Source organism: Aythya fuligula, chromosome 17 (genome assembly GCF_009819795.1).
Source record: "Aythya fuligula isolate bAytFul2 chromosome 17, bAytFul2.pri, whole genome shotgun sequence".
NCBI classification, from domain to species: domain Eukaryota; kingdom Metazoa; phylum Chordata; class Aves; order Anseriformes; family Anatidae; genus Aythya; species Aythya fuligula.
Window position 1 is genome coordinate 7,295,219 of NC_045575.1, and position 17,362 is coordinate 7,312,580.

The window sequence follows — 17,362 nt, forward strand, 5'->3', positions numbered from 1 at the left end:
GGGGAGGACGGAGAGCTGGGCGAGGGGAGCGGGGCGCTGAGAACCAGCTGCAGGGCGCTGGCAGCCCCCGTGCGGCCACGCGGCCGTGGGGATGCCTGAGGCAGGGCTCCCAGCTGGAGCTGCGTGCTTCCACGAGAAGGAGCGGAGATTATGTGCCTCGTGCCTCTTCTCCTCGTGTCTTCTGCAGAGGGACCTCGCCATGCTGCTCGCCGTCGTCACCTACAGAGCAACAGCACCTCAGCGAGTGCCAAGGAGGTGAGAACTGGGGTTCCTCCCTCCCCAGAAGCTGCTCCCCAAAAACCCACGGCTCTACAGCTCCGGCCCCAAAGCAGGCAGCAGGGCTCACCTCCTGCAAGGCAGCTCACGTAGGCAGCCGGGGCGCTGCTCCCGTTGACCAGCTCGTACTTGGAGCCGCTCACCGCGTCCTCTTCCCCCTTCTCTTCCTCGTCGTCGTCGTCTTCCGAGTCCACCAGCACTAAGACGTCGCCCGAGTCCTGGCTCCTGCGGGCAGCAGAGGTGGGCTGAGAGGCTGAGGACAGCTCGTCCTCACCCCGTCCCTCCAGGCTGCCTCTCCCCTGGCTCGGACACCTCAGCAACGCACCAAAATGGGCAGGTTTTGAAGGGCTCTCCCTTAGTGTGCGAAGGACAGCTGGCTTCACACCCCGCTGGCAGCGAGGCCGCCCCCAGCACTCTGCACTGCTTCCCATTCGTCTTCCAAAGTCCTCCAACCAGCTCATGACCATTCATGTACTACACTGCCACAGCCCCTCCCGAGCCGGGTTATCCTCCCCTCCTGCACACAGGGGGAACTGGAGGCACTCACACCAGAGTCTTCCCATGCCGCAGCACCACAGCTGTGGGAACACAACCAAAAAGGGCAAGGAGAGGGAGCAGGGCCACGAGCAGCAGGAAGCACAGGAGAATCCCAGCACAGCAGAAGCCCACAGAGGTATGTGCAGCTCTCAGACACCCCCAGGGAGGGAAGGACGCGGTGCAAGCAGTGCAGAGAAGCAGCAGGTTGCTGTTTCTATTTACTCACCGTGTTTTAGGGCTCGGCAGCACCAAGGAGAAGTTCTCCTGCACGGCCTTCCCCCACGCTACCGGGTGCCTCTGCGTGTCCAGAGGCGAGGCCAAGTGCTCTCCTCATCCCCCCGCTCCCTGAGCCACCCCTGGGCTGAGCCCTCCTGCTCCCACCCCAAAAGCCCAGCTTGGCTCTGGTCAGCCCGCCCGGCCCCTGCCCTACAGGAGACTGTGGATGTCAGGAGGCAAACTAGCAACTCTGTGCAGGGTGGGAGGAGGAAAATCAACTCACCTGAACGCAGCACCTAAACGGGAGCGAAGGGAAGGGAAAAGTGCATTAGAAACCACCCCCAGAGCACCCAGTGCTGGTTTTGCCACGCAGCCCCCGCCTGCAGGACGCTCTCTGGCAGGCAGAGGAGGTGCAGAGGAGGAGGGTTTCTGCCAGAGGGGAAAAGCAGTTGGCTCGCCCACATATAGCGAGAGAGCTTGGGAGAAAAGGGGAGAGCAGGGCTGGCTCTGCACGGCTCAGCTCCTTGCATTTCCAACCCAGCTCCTCCAGGGCTGATGGGGATTTTGTTTGCGAGCAGGATGAGGCCAAAGGGCTGGGGTAAATCAGTGGGCAGAGCTCCAGGAAGGACGGGAGGGTTAGGGACAGAACCCCTGCCCCGACTGGCGTGGGGGAGAGCTCCTACCTCTGAGGCACAGGAGGGGGTTGTAGTACAAGATGAGCCCGGAGATGGTGAGAACAGCCATCAGGGACAGGGTCGCCACCGCGCCCACGACTCCAACGATGTTTGTTGGCTCTGCAGAGAGAGGAGACACGGGCGGCCACCTCGTCAGTGGGACACGGATGGATGCTCTCGCTGCGAGTCTCAGCGCTGCCTCAGCTCTGATTTCCCATCACTTCAGGCCCAGCACCACGCAGGGTGCGAGTCTCAGGCCCCTGCGCTTCACTGACATGGAAAACACCACCACGAGGCCCCTGTTTCTGTGTCCACGTGTATTTAGCAGATGCAAATCAATCCCCGTTGCAGTTCAAGCAGCACCCTGAGTGCTCCTCTACCCCCAAAACACACAGGGAAGGACCAGGGAAGCAGCTGCGCCCCTCCCTGAGGCCCATTAACACCGAGGTGAGCAGAATTGGACCTTTTCACCCTGGCACGAAGGAACCCAGCCCTGCATCCCACTTGCCAAGAGTATCGACAGCCAGCAGGCTCTCAGGGGCAAGCAAAGCCCCCGGGGGCTGTCCTACAGCTGCAGTGAGCTGCGTCCCTGCCTCCCACCGCGACCCCAGGCAGCCCCACTCACGCTTCACCGTCAGGCAGACGAACATCTCCCGCAGCCCCACGGGGTTCTGCGCCTTGCAGACGTAGCAGCCCCCGTCGGTGCCCTGGGAGCAGTTCTGGATGGTGAGGCGGGACACGTTGCCCTCCTGGGCGATGAGGAACCTCCCTCCGGGCTGGATCTCCGGCTGGGTGATGCCCCGCAGCCAGCTGAGCCTGGCCGCCGGCACGCCCTCGGTCAGCCGGCACGTCAGGGTCACGTTGTCACCCACCAAGCAGGTCTGCGGGGGGTCCGATTCCAGGGAGGGGAGCTCTGAAGGGGAAAAAAGAAGAAGAAGAAGTCAAAGAGGGGATGGCGGAGTTTAGCGCAGCAGGAAATCACCATCTGACAGATTAATAAGCGTTAACAGAAGGAAGCATTGCTGATGGGGCTCCTGATGTTGCTCATGGGACCTCTGCAGCCTTCCAAGGAGCTCCGTGAGCAACTTGCACATTGTTCAGTCCTATTTTGGGCACCTGCCTTCACATCCACAGGCGGGAATGCTCAGAGGGCAGCCCGTGGGAAGATGGCAGAGAGGAGAAAGACAGCCCAGGCATCTTCCTTGGGAGGCGCAGAGTTCTCCTGCAGCCCCAACAAGCCTTCAAGGACAAACACAGCTCAGGTTTTCCAAAGCCTCTTTCATTAGAGGTTTATGGGGGGACTGGGGGCATGCACAAGCACTTTGCCATAAATCAGCCCCAACAAACTTCATCTCAAGCTGAGCAAGGCACTAAAATCTCACGTCACCTTCTCCATTGCAGCGGTGAAAAGTGTGGTGCTCAGAGATTTGCCAGCCCCCGAAGTTGTACCCAAATCAACATGTCGACAACAACCCTCCCATGCTGGATCTCACCTGCAGGACTTCTGTGCCTCGTGCAGTCACCCCTGCACAAGTCAAACCCTGCCAGGCAGCCTCATTATCATCCCCCTCCCGCCCCACGGCAAGAGCCAGCGAGCCTGACCACTGCCTTCGTGTTCTGGAGGGCAAAGAACGCCCGGGGTAACCGCCTGCCCCACCGCTAGCAGGCTCATTAATAATTCCTGTGCTGAGCCAGGCAACTCACTTATCTCCACGGAGCAGGCAGGCTCCTCCTGCTCCACCACGTGGCTCCCAACGCACTTGAAGACTTTGCGGTGGGCGAGGTGGGAGCTGTTCAGGGTTTCCACGTGGGTGTCCGAGGACCTGGTGGAGCTGATGACCCAGCTGGAGTTCTCCAGATCGTGCCCCTCCTCTCTCCAGTGCAGCGTGGGGTGGGGGTACCCCCCGGGCCAGCTGCAGAAGAGCTGCAGCGTCAGCCCCGAGGAGGAGGTCTCGGCCCAGCACTTCAGGGAGGACTGCGGTGGATCTGTCAGAAGAAGAGCACACTGTTAAAACCACATCCAAGTCACGGCTCTTAGCATCCCGGGGCTGGAAGCCCAGCAAGATCTTGGTTTTCTAATCCTCCTTCAAAGTCTTTAGGGTTTCCCTGCCCATTTGGCTCCCTGACCCCATATCCCTGAGCCCTGGGGGACCACAACTCTGAACGAGGGCCACCAGGGATCACGTTGTTCTCCAAAATGCAGCCCAGCAACCACTAACACACAGGGGAGGGACAAATTACTGCCACGGCTCTGTCTGACAGAGGTTGTTGTCACCACGTGAGGGCCCAGACTGCCTCTCACACCCCGCGCCGCACTTTGCATCACCCACATCCCGCTCACGGCGGCGGGGACAAACTCCAGCAAAGAAGGGAGGCAGGGTAAGCCACCGTGGCCTCGTGCCAGCACCACTGGGTAACAGCCAGGAGCACGTTTGGTATCTCAGTGCAGACACAGCTAAGTGCTGGCGGGATGGGGCAGGAACCAACAGAACCCCGAGGGTCCCTTTGTGCAGCCCGAGCTCCTGCCTCTCTCCCATCAGGTGGCTTCTTTTCACCCAACGCTGGCTGAGAGCAGGATTTTAGTGCAGAAACTGGGACGTACACACGCCCATACACACGCACGTGCCTGTGTAACAGCCACAGGGAGGGATTCTGGACTCTGATCCTGGCAGAACTGCCCCTGTGGCTGGCTTGCCTACTCCCAGGGCTGAACGAGACCCCAGTGAGAGACCAGACGCTGCCAAGCACAGCCCCAGACAAGAGATGTCAGAGGGATGTCCGACACATAATTTGCAGAGCATTTATTCAGGTAACCCGAGAGGTGACAAAATTTAGAGTAAGGGGAAAAAAATCATAGCACAAAACCCACGTGAGCTCCAACAACATACCTGCTTGGGGCTCGGCTTTCCTGGAACTATATACATGCATTTTTTTATGATCTTTGAAACCACCCTGCTGTGGCAAGAAATTCCTCTGTCACTTCCTCTGTTCCAGCCCTGGGGTGGTCTCGTAACTGCTCCTGAACCCTGGCTGTGGCTGACGAGAGCATCCTGCTGGCCTGAGTCACGGGGAACTGCCCCACACCGAGGGGCAGACCCCGCCAGGGCACTGCACTCCTTGTGCCGGCCCCTGGCACCTGCCTCCTCATGCTGTCAGCGTTGTATCCTAACTCCCAGGCTCTCCCAGCACAACTCTACTCTTCTCCCTAAATGTCAAGAGCAGATCTGTTCCTCAAAAAGTAAAACAAACAAAATTTACCCCAAAACTAACAACCTCTCACCCCCCCAGACCACTACAACACCACAACACACCAGCAGAGATGGGCTCCACGCTCACAGAAGAGCCAAGAGAGACCCAGATCAAATTGCACACAGACAGACCAGGAAATCCCTCGGAGGTGTGCAATTACACATTTCCTTCACACCATGTGCTTCTTATCCCAACACAAACACAGAACAGCAGCCCAAGGCCATGGCTGCACCTCTGTCACGTTGCTTCCTCTACTCCTGGCGTGTTTGTTTTATTTTAAATACAGCTTTAACCAGAAAAAAAGGTGCTGCCTGTGCCGGTCAGGTTCACTCAGCCCAGGCCAAGTTGCTTCAAGGGCCAACATCATCGAGTGTGAAAAATAAAAGGCACATGCTTCTAACGTGAAGTTGGTAAGCTTCAGCTTCTGGCCTTTGCTGGTGCTGCTCCTGCTGACCTAAAGCATCGCCAGGAGTCTCTCTGCCACCTATTTACGGACACCCCCATGGCACATACCACCTGGGTGACCTTTGAAAGTTAACTGACAAGTTCCGCAATAACAGGTGAATTTCAGAGAGTGGTATCGACACGTGGCATGCCCACAGAGTTTCAGAAGGGGGAAAAAAATAGTATCGTAAGGAAGCCACCTTAAGATTTCGGACTCCCCCTTCCTGAGCCCCATGCCTACACATTCTCTGTAGCAGCCTGGGCTTTCTGGATTCCTTTGCTCCAGTCCTCTGTGACCCTCCAACCCCATCTGCAGGTTCCTCGCCCCAGGAAGGGAATTTTACCTGTGTTAACATTCAGAGATTTAATCTGTACTAAACAGGCACAACTTTTACAACACACACCCTTCACCAAAGGCTGGCAAAGGAGAAACACCCTAAATGCAAACAGAAAACAAGCATCACACTGTAAATGTTGACAAAAAGACAAGCAAGCAAGGAAAGAGCTTGTAAAGCACAGTGCCACCGCAACAGGAAAACTGGCAGCAGCCTTGCCCTCCCCTAAACCCTGGAATATGGGCTGGGGTGGCATAAGGACAGCAGGTTGCCGAGGGGCCTACGAAGATTTCTAAGGGAATGAATACAAATGGAAATGGGAGAAAGCACCAAAAGACATGAAAGGGAAAAGAAGCTGAAAGAATGACCTGTGCTGATAACAACAGGCACATCCCATCACACTGCTCCCAGTGATAAATTTGAAGGATGTGATGTTTCTGTCAAAGTCAGAAGAATGCACTCAATGACCCAAAACTGGAAACTTCAGCTGAAGGCCCTCCATCCTCACACCAAAAGAATGGCAGCAAGGTTGGCACTGTGCATCTATTTCAAACGTACTTCAAAAAAAATACATGGTTTTTGGGCAGAAGTCACCCTGATTCTGAGGCAACGGGCCACAGCTATAGGATGTAAAAGATCTGTCCAAAAATTAGCGATGAAGAAGGAACTGAAAAGGCATAACGAGGACTTCACAGCTGGCACGTTAACGTTCGCTGCTTGTGAGTAAATGTTTAACTGAGTAATATCAGCCTGCTCACAGATTTTATGTGATAAAGCCACCTTCCCCCTTTTCACATTAGCTTTCCACCAGCGCCAGGTTTGCTACGAATCTGGGAACCTGAGCCCCAGGCTGGGGGAAGCCCACAGGCACGGGACAGACTTACTGGCTACCAGGAGCTGGACTCTGTGCTCGTGGTCTGTCTTGTTTAGCACTTCCTTGCAGGTGTAGTTGCCTTCGTCCTGCAGACGCAGCTCTGTGATGCGCAGCGAGCTGTTGTCAACCAGGGAGAAACGGACATCGGGGGGGAAGGCGACCCGCGAGGAGAAGAGTGGGGGGAAAGAGTGCGGATCCCCTTGGAACCAGACCACTTCTGTTGCTTCTTTGGAGACATTTCGGCATAAAAGGAGGATGCTTCCTCCAACCTTCCCAAAGACCACTTCTTCTGTTCCTGCAAAATGGAAGGGATGGTGTTAGGGATCTAGGGAACCTGCAAAATCCCCTTCCACAGCAAACTTTGCAACAAAGCCTTGCACAAATGAATATGTGGTTTTCAGGAACACCAAGCAAATGGTATTCATCAACAGAGGATCCAGCCCTTCCATGCTGTTATGAATAAAAAAGCCATTTGGGGAACCTGCTGAGGTGCTTCATTACCACAGCAAAGCCATTCCTCCCTGCCTGCCATCTGTTAACCCATTTCCCTCCCTTGATTTGCCTGCCCAATTTTTGTTCTGGCGGCTCTGAGGCAGGTATCCTGCCCTTGGCTCCAGAAGCCTACACAGCACTCCTTACGGAGCCTCTCGTCACCTCTGCAAAGGATCTCCACGATGCATTTGGCAACTAGAAATGTTCACGATCAGAAAGAGGAACACGGCTTAGAAGTCTCAATGGGAAAGCAATGCCAGCTTATTTTTGCCTGGGGAAAGGGGCAAACGGCAAAAGCGACCTGAAGGAACCGGACAGGAGCCGTGTCAGGGCATCGGTGACACTGAATCGGCAGCAATGAGAGCCCAGATTCACAGTCGTGGCAATGCTGGTGCTCACCCAGCATTTTGCTGAACCTCTGCCTCCTACTGCCCAAGCAACCTCGTCCCTACACTGCCCGGGGAAAGGAATAGTAACGGAAAAAAAGCCAAAGAACTCAACAAAGCGACTCTAACATCGGTAGCCACAAAGATAACTAAACTCTTGGTGTCTTGGTGGCCTCCTTTTACCTCTGCCAGGCTTCAAGCCCTCCAGCCACATCCCCTGCCACAGGGGACCTGAACCCGAGAGCAGACGCAGCCTTTTCCGAGGCAAAGGGCAGCGATCAGGCGCGCAGCCTACACCCAGAGGGCTGGCAGCACAGCGATCCCTGCTCGGGCATCTGAAGGCGGGTGGGAATTTGAAAGGGAAGGGGCCAACAAGTGATTTGGTAAAAAGAATACAAATAAAATATGCTATGCTGCACCTGAAGCCTCGACCACGCATTCTGCCGGGGCCAAGGTGAGCTGAGCCCTGGCCCCATTGCCACTTCTCTCCATGCAAAGTTGGCTCTAAAATGGGCTAACCCCCCCTAAAACCCCCAGCTCCGCAGCCCCACCGCGACTGGAGCGCTCGTTACTTTTACCGAAAAGTGACTTTTTAGTAATTAAATAAATAAATCAGCCCTTGGGACCCTCTGGAGCCCTCCTCGCCACTCGGGCTGAGGGACCGGCGGTGCCACCTCAGCGCTCGCCCACCCGCCCGCCCCCGCTACCTGCGGCGCCCCGGCGCAGCGCCAGCCTCCAGACGCAGAGGGCGAGGAAGAGCCGGGCCGGCGGCGTCCCGCCGGGGAGCCCCATCGCCCTGAGCCGCCGCCACCGCCTCCCGCTGCCTCTCGGCCCGCCCGGGAGGCGGCGCCGCCCGGCCTCCGCCCCACGGCTCCGCTCAGGTGCCTGCCCGGTCGCCCCGAGCCCCCTAAGGGGAGCCGGCTGGGGGGCCGGCCGCCATTTTGGACGCCCGCCTGCCCCCTCCCGCCATTTTGAGCCCCCCCCCCGCGACCCCTCCCGCCATTTTGGGCACCCCCGGCCCCCTCAGCCCATTTCCCCGTCCCACAGTGAAACGAGCTGCTGGGCTTTTTTTTTCTCATAGAATCCTAAATATCGTAAAAGACCTTCAAGTTCATCTAGTCCAACCACCCCCCTACCACGAATGTCACCTGCTAACCCATGTCCCCAAGCACCACGTCCAACCTCTCCCTGAACACCCCCAGGGACGGTGACGCCACCACCTCCCTGGGCAACCCATCCCAACGCCTGACTGCTGTTTCTGAGAAGAAATGTCTCAATTATTTCTCTTAATTATTTATCAGTTTTTTTGTAAGAGTGCTTTGCAGCAACAGGTGACTCCCCCAGCTGAAAGAAGGGGCTAGGAGCCACCGGGGGCCCTGGGCAGGAGCAGCAGTGAGCATCTGCTGTGAGAGGACATCAGCTTGGGCACGGGCTGTGTGGTGCTTCGGCAGCAGCGGGCAATGCCCTGAATTCATACTTGGTAAAGGAAAAAATGCAATGATTGTATGGATAAATCAAGACTTCTTGTCAAGGTATCCTTGGAAGAAAGGGAACACAGGCAGTGGAAATCAAACCAATGCATAACGCAGCATAACACCGGCAAATTCAGATGTGGTGAAGGCAGGTGTGGCTGTGGGGCACTCCAATGGACTTGCCCCAGTGTATTCCAAGGCTGACTGTTGTCTTCTATTTGCTGTGGTTCCTGTACAGGCAGGACTTCACCTGAAATTGAAAGCTTTCATCATGATCAGCAGGTGAAACAGCCTGTGTGAAGTCAAAGTGAGGTGCTGAAGTAGCCAGTATTTTGCCAGTGTTTTTTAGGGGGGTGTCACATAGTGAGCTCAGGTGCAGTCCAGGGATCAATACCAAGAGCATTCAGTGCTATGAGAATGGTGTTTCCAGAAACCAAAACAGGACACCTAACTGATGCCTGAAAGTGAGACCCCACACACCCAGAGCATGCTCTAGCACTTTCTGTAACGCAACCACTTAAGAAACATCCCAAAAGAAGTGAGGCTGTGAAAAACAGTGCTAAAGGACTATGAAGTATACCAAAAACTGTATGATTTGGGGGTAAAAAAAATATGATTTTGGGAAAATAATAGCTCAAACCAGAGCTGTGCAGGAAAGGAGGATAGCAGACAGCAGTGCAGACTGGAAGGAGGCAGCAGATGGAACAGGTAAAAGATGAGTTTCTCCACAGCTGGAGAGATCCAATGGAAACAGAAGCTGCAGGGAACAAGGAAAGAGAAAGGTACAAATATTTTCAGTTTCTTTAAAGCTGACCCTTGGATTCCTATAGTTGAGTGCAACAATGCACAGCAAACATGCTGCTAAACTCCAGCAGCAGATGTGTTAGAAGAAATAGTCCCTAGGAACAGGAGGAAGCACCTGCCTGTTTCTCCACCCTGTGGCTGCAGATTTGAAAGGCTTAAATAATAAAATAAAAGCTAAAATGCCACTTGCTAGAGCTGAGAGCTTCCTGGGAGAACCTGTCAGTACCACCTTTGTCCTTCTTGCAGCAGTGGTGTTTTGGGTGGGCCCTGGAGGCTCTGCTCAGCTGCCTCCCCTGTCAGGGCAGGAGTGGGAATAACTCCTTGCCCACCGCCCTTCAGCACAGGGCAGCTGCCGACCCAAAACAGCGAGTATCTGGGGCACACCGAGAATGATCCTAGCAACCACCTTCTCTTTCTCATCTTGTCCTGACAGGCAGGAAAGGATATGGGGATTCTTAGTAGGTCACTTAATTAACAAAGCAAATGAGGAGAGAGGAATGAGGCTCAGATAGCTCCATTGTGCTCAGCAGACCAAGGCAGGTGGTATGTGTCCTCACACAGGAGACTGATCCCGAGTGTACATGCATTAGACTGACCCTGCTGCTCTGTGCCTGCAGAGGAGCTGGGAGCGGGTGTCATTGAAGAGGACTCCTTCTTGTTGAACCAGGGAGGATTTCCAGCACATATGGCAGCTGAAAACCTACACCTTGAATACAGGGGCTCTGGGCTGATGCCAAAGAAGAGGATGGCCAGAGGCACACATTTCTATAGGGAAGCATGCGGTCAGTGCCCACGTGCAAAAAGGGAGCCTCCTGCTGCCAGTGGGGGACAAACCTTCCTGTGCCAGGACAGAGACCTCAGCAGGCAGCAGCATGCAAAGATCGAGCCCTGAAGTGCTCCAGGGCAGGCCAGGGCCAAGGTGGGCTGGGAAGAGTGATGCTTTGGAGTTTGATCTGTCTGATGCTCCTGCCCCAACTCAACCCACGTTGTCTCCAGCTGAAACCAGTCTGCTCCATGCAGCCCTGTGGGCTCCTTTGGAAACAGATGTGAGCCAGGCTGGGAGGACGTGCCCTGCAGCTCAGCCCCAACTGCTTTTTTATACCCAAAGCCCCCTCCTCTGACTCCGTTGCCCACTCCAAAATATGAAATACAACAGCAGACACAGTGAGGCCGTTGCTCCTGGGAGAGAGCAGAGGAAGATGTCTCTGAGGCGTGTTCAGCCACCAGCCCTATGAGCACACTAATGCGTTTTGGGGCCGAGGCCATAAAGCACTCTGCCAAACTGCCAGGTCTCAGCCCCAGCCCACGCTCACAGCCCGGCCTGGGGCACCTTGTGCACGCAGGGATCGCCTCCCTGGATCGTGGTTTACAAAGGGAACGGGGGCAGGGGACGGGCCCCGAGCCCTGCCCCACACGGGCAGCCCCCGCCAGGCGCTGCGGCTGCCGCCGGCCTCGAACCCGCGGCCCCTCGGTCCTCGGAGGGGAGGGGGGAAGCGCCCAGCCAGCGGGGGGCGGGACCACGGCGCAGGTTTCCTCCAATGGGAGCAGGGGGCGGGCCGAGGGGCGGCGCTGATTGCGCGGCGCGGCTGTCAGTCACTCGGTCAGGCAGGCAGTCGCCTCAGCGCAGCGCCGAGGAGGGGGCGGCCATGGCGGTGGACCTGGGGCTGTGGAGCGGGCCGCTGAGCCTCACCGAGGTGGAGCAGAAACCCGCGCAGCCCCTGCGGGTCAAGTACGGCTCGGTGGAGATCGACGAGCTGGGCAAGGTGCTGACGCCCACCCAGGTGAGCGGGGGAGGCCCCCAGGGGGTGTGTGCGTGAGGGGGGGGTGTGCGCCTGCTCCCCCTGAGGGAGCCACAAAATGGCGGCGCGGCCCCTCCAGGGGAGCAGCGGCCGCGGCCCGCCCTGGCTGGCGGCGGGGGACGCCTGGCTTTGAAGGCTTTGGCAGCAGCCGTGGGTGCCGAGCGGCCTTGAACGTTCAGGATCGAGCGTGGCTGGTCACGCCTGGCCGCCGTGCGCGGCGCTGCCGGCTGCTCCCGCTGACGCTGTCGTCGCTGCAGGTGCAGCACCGCCCCACCAGCATCGAGTGGGATGGCTGCGACCCCCAGAAGCTCTACACGCTGGTTCTCACGGACCCCGATGCGCCCAGTAGGAAGGACCCGAAGTTCAGGTAATGGGGGTGGCCCTCTTGGATTGAGCAGAGGCTCAGGAGGAGGTGGGGAGTGTGATCTAGGTTGTGGCAGTGGGGCTGGGGATAAGAAATGGCCCTGGATAGGATCAGAGCTCTTGCATCTCTCCTTGAGACAAGGACAGCGTGGGGAAGAGGCGCCGCTTTTGCCAGGGTTATTTGGAGGTCTCCTGTACCTTGGAGAAGCGCAGCATTTGCAGCTCGCTAACGTGAGCCATGCGTGAGTTGGAACTAGGTCTTTTCGTGCCAGCAGTAAAATATTAAAGCAGGGACCAGCTCACTTCTGCTACATCAGGCCACTTGGAATCACATGCAGTGCTTGCTCTTACAGGGTGAGACTGTGGGTGTGGTGGAGCCGCCGGGCAGGATGGCAGCTGCCTGCTGGGCTCTGCATCCCAAAGGAGGCAGTTTGTGCTGTGGGCCTGACACCTTTGGGTCTGACCAACTAGGAGCAGCAGTGGTTGGCTTCAGTCACCTACTCTGACAACTTTGGGGGAAAACAGCTGCTCAGAGCAAGGAAGGGTCTTACCCGAGGGCTGTGACGCGGCCTGACTGCTTCTTGCTGTCTCCTGTCAGGGAATGGCATCACTTCCTGGTGACCAACATGAAAGGCAACGACGTGGGGAGCGGGACTGTGCTGTCAGATTACGTCGGGTCAGGACCCCCCAAAGGAACAGGTCAGTACCCGGCTGCAGTTAGGGGGAGCTGAGCCTGGCCGTGCTGCGAGCGAGCAGACGCAGTGCTCGGGGCACAGCCTGTGGCTACACAAACCTTGTGTGGTGCCGCAGGGGCAGCCCCAGGGGGCCTGCGTGTAGCCAGCCCTAATCACGGTGCCCCTTGGACATCGGGCCATGGATCCGTGCCCTTCTGCCTGAATTCAGTAGCTGGGGCAGGGGGAGCGCAGCTTAGGGACAACGTGAGTCCTTCACACACCTCTTGTACATCTTTAAGCTCCTTTAGCTCACACTTATCCTGAGAACAATGGCAGCAGCTGCCAGCGTGCCCCAGGTGGACGCGGGCTTGTTCCCCGAGCAGCTGGGGTCGCTTCAAAGCCACCCTTAAACCCCAGAACTGCAAGTGAGGTGTGCTTGTCGTGCTGTCTCCTCCCCGCAGGGCTGCACCGGTACGTGTGGCTGGTGTACGAGCAGCCGAAGCAGCTGAAGTGCGACGAGCCCATCCTGTCCAATCGCTCCGGCGACAAGCGAGGGAAGTTCAAGGTGGCGGCTTTCCGCAGCAAGTACAACCTGGGGGTGCCGGTGGCTGGCACCTGCTACCAGGCGGAGTGGGACGACTACGTGCCGAAGCTCTACGAGCAGCTGTCCGGGAAGTAGGGAGCAGGCACCGCACGAGCACCGCGTGGCACCCCCGACCCCCCAGAGCCCGCTCGAAGCACCTCGCTGTCGTTCTGTTTGCCTGTGAGTTGAACCCGGCTGCTCCCGCACTGACCTGAGCTGAGCCATGACCTCGCTGCCGTCCACGAGCTGAATCCGCCTTGGTGTTAGCACGGTCCGGACTTGTGCTGTGCTCGTTGCTGTAGGCGCAGCCTGTAGCTAGCCCAAAAAGCTTCCGAAAAGGCCAGGGGCAGCCCCTCCGGGCCGACCTGCTCAGGGGAAGTCAAACCCTGTGAACCGCTGCCACTCGGAGCGGCCCCGCTGTGCTGACGGCGCTGCTGTGGGTGCAGAACCACTTCTGGTTGCTGCTGGCTGCGCAGCCGTCCCCTTCCAGGAGGGGAGAAGGCAGCAGGCAGAGGGAAGCTGGTTTTTTTTTTTTTTTCTCCCTCAAGTATTTGCCAATGAGGTGAACCACTGAAGTCATTACTTTAAAGATAACGAGTAGAACGAGGCGGGGAAGCTGCTTGCCTTCTGATTCTCTGTTCTCTTCTGATCTCTGTAGCCCCTCGAAGCAGAGCGGCTTTGTTTTGTCCGTGTTCTGTTGTGACCAATGCGTGCTCACGGTGCAATTAAACACTTACCCAGGCGGGCGGTGTGCTTGTGTCCTTGGGGAGCAGGGGAGTGCTGGCAGCTCGGCGCAGCACCCTTCCTTCCTCTGTTCCTTCCCCTCCTGGCACGGAGGCGAGGCTGGAGCCCTGCGAGGGGAGCACCACGTGGGCAGCACTGCCTGAAACACACACATCGAGCCTAGAAGATAAAATGCTGATGTTTTAGGAAGGGAGCTCAAGGCAGGCACGTTCCTTATAGCCAGGACAGTGTCACTTACCCCCAACACCTCCACCACTAAACCCTTTGCATTCCTTGCTGCTCCTGAGGCAGCGCTTGCTCACGGGGTCCCCGTTTAATCTCAGCTGTCACCTCCTGTGCTGGGCACCGCCACTTGGCACCTGGGGGCGCTCCCCTTCCCCACCGGGCTGCCGTTGTGCTGCTCCTGCAGCCTGCAGGGGGCGAGGCCCGGCGGGGCGTCCTCAGCACTCAGAAAATGAAGCACAGCTCACGGCTGTCTTTAGATGTAAAGAAATGGAGCGAGTGTGATTCTGCTTCACAGCACTGGAAGCCTTCCCCTTCTTTTAACTTCTTTTCTCAAAGGTACTGTTTTTTGAGGAGTGTGTAAAACACATTACAAACCTCAAAATGCTGCAGCAATGCCCTGTAAATATCAGGTACCTTGTACTTCTAAAGACATGAGCACGCCTCGGGTGAGTGGAGGCTGCAGGTATGCACACAGCTGTGCTACGCCACCACCACACCCCTGGGATAGCTCCTATGCACAGGGCCAGCAAAGAAAAAAGTGAGGAGTGACAGCTCTTCAAGGAAACACCCCAAATAAAGACCAAGATCCACAAAACACACAGGTGGAGAGGAGGTGCCCCAACACCTGCATTACCTGGTGCTTGGTGAGGGCTGGTTCACAGCCCGGGACTTCTCAGGCTGGAAGAAAGGCAAAAAAGCTGAGAGCAGAAGCCGTGAGTTGGCACAAACACCTCCCCTGCCCCAATAAACGGCTTCGGGGCAGCCCAGGAGCTCCCCCACCAGCGGTTCCTGCGGCAGCTTCCCCGCAGGGGCAGCCCCAGAGCCCTTCCCGCAATGAGACAGCGAGGCGTTGTGATGAACACTTTTATTTACAAATATAATTAAAAGCTCTGACAGTTATTCATGCTCTTCCTTTGAACCTGAAAAATGTTTTTTTGTTCTTTTGTTGTTTTTTCTTTTTTTTTTAAAGTGCATGCAAAAGAAGTAAAGCCTTTTTTTTTTAATCTTTTTATTGTAAGAAAATACACAGTTTGAAAGTGTGAATAATGCAATATTTATGACCGAGATCATGGGGTTGGGGGTGGACTCGGGGGAGGAACAAAAGAAACAACAAAAAAAAAAGAAAAGAAAGGGCTCAGGATGATCTGACAGACAGTGTTGAACTCCAAGTACTGAACCGGAAAGTGGGCGGGGTGGCAGGGAGCAGGAGGGAAGGGGGGAAAGAAGTAAAAAAATTTTTGATCAGAGAAACAGTTAAAATACAATATGAAAATAAGTAAAAGCTCTCCTTAAATTCCTTCTATACACAAAATACACGATTTGACAAAGCCCAATTTGTGCTACTGGGATCCTGTGGGCTCATTTAAGTGTATTCACATTCTCTGCGACAGCAGAAAATGATTATGATACAATCAAGAATATGCCGAGGACCGAGGTCTAATCCCCGCCTCGCCTGGCATGGTTCTTCTAAAAATCACCAGATCTTTGCCCCGCCCCTCCCCACCCCCAAAAAAGTAATAATATGTCACCACTGATATGTACATCACGATTAAGTTTTTTTTTTTCTGTAAAATGTATCAAATTTCTCAATCTTTAATAAAATTTTTTTATTATTTAATTATTCCTGATGAATAAATACCAAAAAAATAAAAATAAAATAAAATAATGCAGCAGCTAGTTAAGGTAAGGCTGCGGATTTAGTCTCTCTCCCCCTGGGTTTGTATATAGCATTTGAGGATTTTTTTTTTGCTTTGTACTTTCGTAGATTGGTGGTAAAAATGAGTGATTGCTCAAAAGCAACATACATCCACTTTTTTTTTTTTTTTTCCATTAAAATTGTCTCCAAAGTTTTCACTGAAACATTTTTAATCATTGCACAGAGACATCAATACTGTGACATACTATGGAAAAGACCGCCAGGAGCTGTCCTGCACCGGGACTTGACACAGGGGGAAAGGGGGCCCCTGATGGAGTAAGAATATACAGGCACTAGTCCGACACGATGTCAGTAAGAGAGACAGAAAGAGAGAGAGCACGCCCGTTAACATGGGGAATGTTGGTTTTGCAAGTTTCGTCATTATTTTGTTTGCTTTTTATCTTTTTGTTGTTGCTAAATGGCAAAGAAATTTAATCTCATCTATAGTCCTCCTTGGGATATTCTAATGTGACCAAATTCCCAAAGCCCATTCGCAAGCTCTCCATGTCAAACGTTTCAATCTCTCGCTCCTGCCTTTCCAACAGAAACTTTATCCTCTCGCTGCGTTCCTTCTGGAGGGCGGCTAGCTCCTCTTCGATCTGCAAGAAGCACAGGCAGCAGCCCCTCAGGGCACGGCGCGGCAGCTCCCGGCCGGGCGCCGACCCCACGCGAGAGGGGTACGTGCTGACAGGAACCCCCTGGCAGCCCCCCCGGTGCCTACCTTTTGCTCCAGATGTGCTCTGCGCAGCGACACCCGTTGCTCCAGCTTCTGGAGTTCTCTTTCATGCTGTGCTTCTGTCTGCATCTTAATTTTGCTCTGGTACGCGTTGAGGAGCTCCATCTCCTGCTGGAGTTGCAGTCTCAGGGCTTGGCATTCCGCTTCTTGAGCCTCGTCCAGCCGGAGCTGTAAGGGGGAAGAACACCGCGTGCTGCACGGACTGACGGCCCGACTGCCCCCACGCCGCCGGCCCGGGGGCAGGAGGAGCCTCACGCTGCACCTACCGCCTGCGAGGCCATCATCTCATTGATGCTTTGCTCGTACTGCTCTGCCAGGATGGCGAGCTTCCTCGTCTGCTCGTCCTTCAGGCTCTTCAAAATTGTCTTGTGCTCACTCTTTGGAGTTACTTCCAGCTGGTGATTCTTCAGTGCTTTGTACTGCTTAGTTTGCACTTTGCACGTGTCCTGGAACTGCTTTTTGATCTGCATTTCCATGGCCTGCCAAGGAAGGAACGATGTGAAGAGCACGAAGGGCTTTGGGAACGGGGAGGTTGTAGCGCACCCGAAAGGAGAGCCACAGCTGCCCGTGCTCTGCGCCACCTCCTGCCCCTGCACCCGGCCGGGAGCTGCTCCATGCACGCAGCGACCTAGCGAGCAGCGCCAGCTCCAGCCCCTGTTGGGGTGCTGCTGACCGCAGGCCTGGGCCAGCAGCAGGACCGATGAAACCCTCCTTAGCTATTTCCACCTTCTGCCACTGCTTCCTGCAGCTCGCCCAGCCCATCGCCTTGCCACCTGCCTCCCA

The 17,362-nt window shown here is 55.8% G+C and overlaps 3 protein-coding genes across 5 annotated transcripts in view; 1 reads left to right on the top strand and 2 right to left on the bottom strand.

Moving 5' to 3' along the window:
* Positions 1 to 99: 99 nt before the first annotated feature.
* Positions 100 to 8,275, bottom strand: VSIG10 (V-set and immunoglobulin domain containing 10). The gene is made up of 8 exons (XM_032199087.1): positions 8,191 to 8,275; positions 6,616 to 6,900; positions 3,408 to 3,689; positions 2,329 to 2,616; positions 1,713 to 1,823; positions 1,313 to 1,325; positions 347 to 501; positions 100 to 219 (listed from the first exon to the last, which is right to left on the bottom strand). The coding sequence occupies exons 1-8, from the start codon at positions 8,273 to 8,275 to the stop codon at positions 149 to 151; spliced, it is 1,290 nt and encodes a 429-aa protein (XP_032054978.1). The 3' UTR covers positions 100 to 148.
* Positions 8,276 to 11,351: 3,076 nt separating this feature from the next.
* PEBP1 (phosphatidylethanolamine binding protein 1) lies at positions 11,352 to 13,920 on the top strand. Its single transcript, XM_032198793.1, has 4 exons — positions 11,352 to 11,540; positions 11,816 to 11,925; positions 12,520 to 12,620; positions 13,057 to 13,920. The coding sequence occupies exons 1-4, from the start codon at positions 11,406 to 11,408 to the stop codon at positions 13,272 to 13,274; spliced, it is 564 nt and encodes a 187-aa protein (XP_032054684.1). The 5' UTR covers positions 11,352 to 11,405; the 3' UTR covers positions 13,275 to 13,920.
* Positions 13,921 to 15,912: 1,992 nt separating this feature from the next.
* Positions 15,913 to 17,362, bottom strand: part of TAOK3 (TAO kinase 3) — an 81,611-nt gene continuing 80,161 nt past the window's right edge. For all 3 annotated transcript variants that reach the window (XM_032198791.1, XM_032198792.1, XM_032198790.1), the window contains 3 exons: positions 16,846 to 17,058; positions 16,565 to 16,747; positions 15,913 to 16,442 (listed from right to left, as the gene is read on the bottom strand). In XM_032198791.1, coding sequence (XP_032054682.1) covers positions 16,281 to 16,442; positions 16,565 to 16,747; positions 16,846 to 17,058 — 558 coding nt within the window. In that variant the 3' untranslated portion in view covers positions 15,913 to 16,280. The remainder of the gene's footprint in view (positions 16,443 to 16,564; positions 16,748 to 16,845; positions 17,059 to 17,362) is intronic.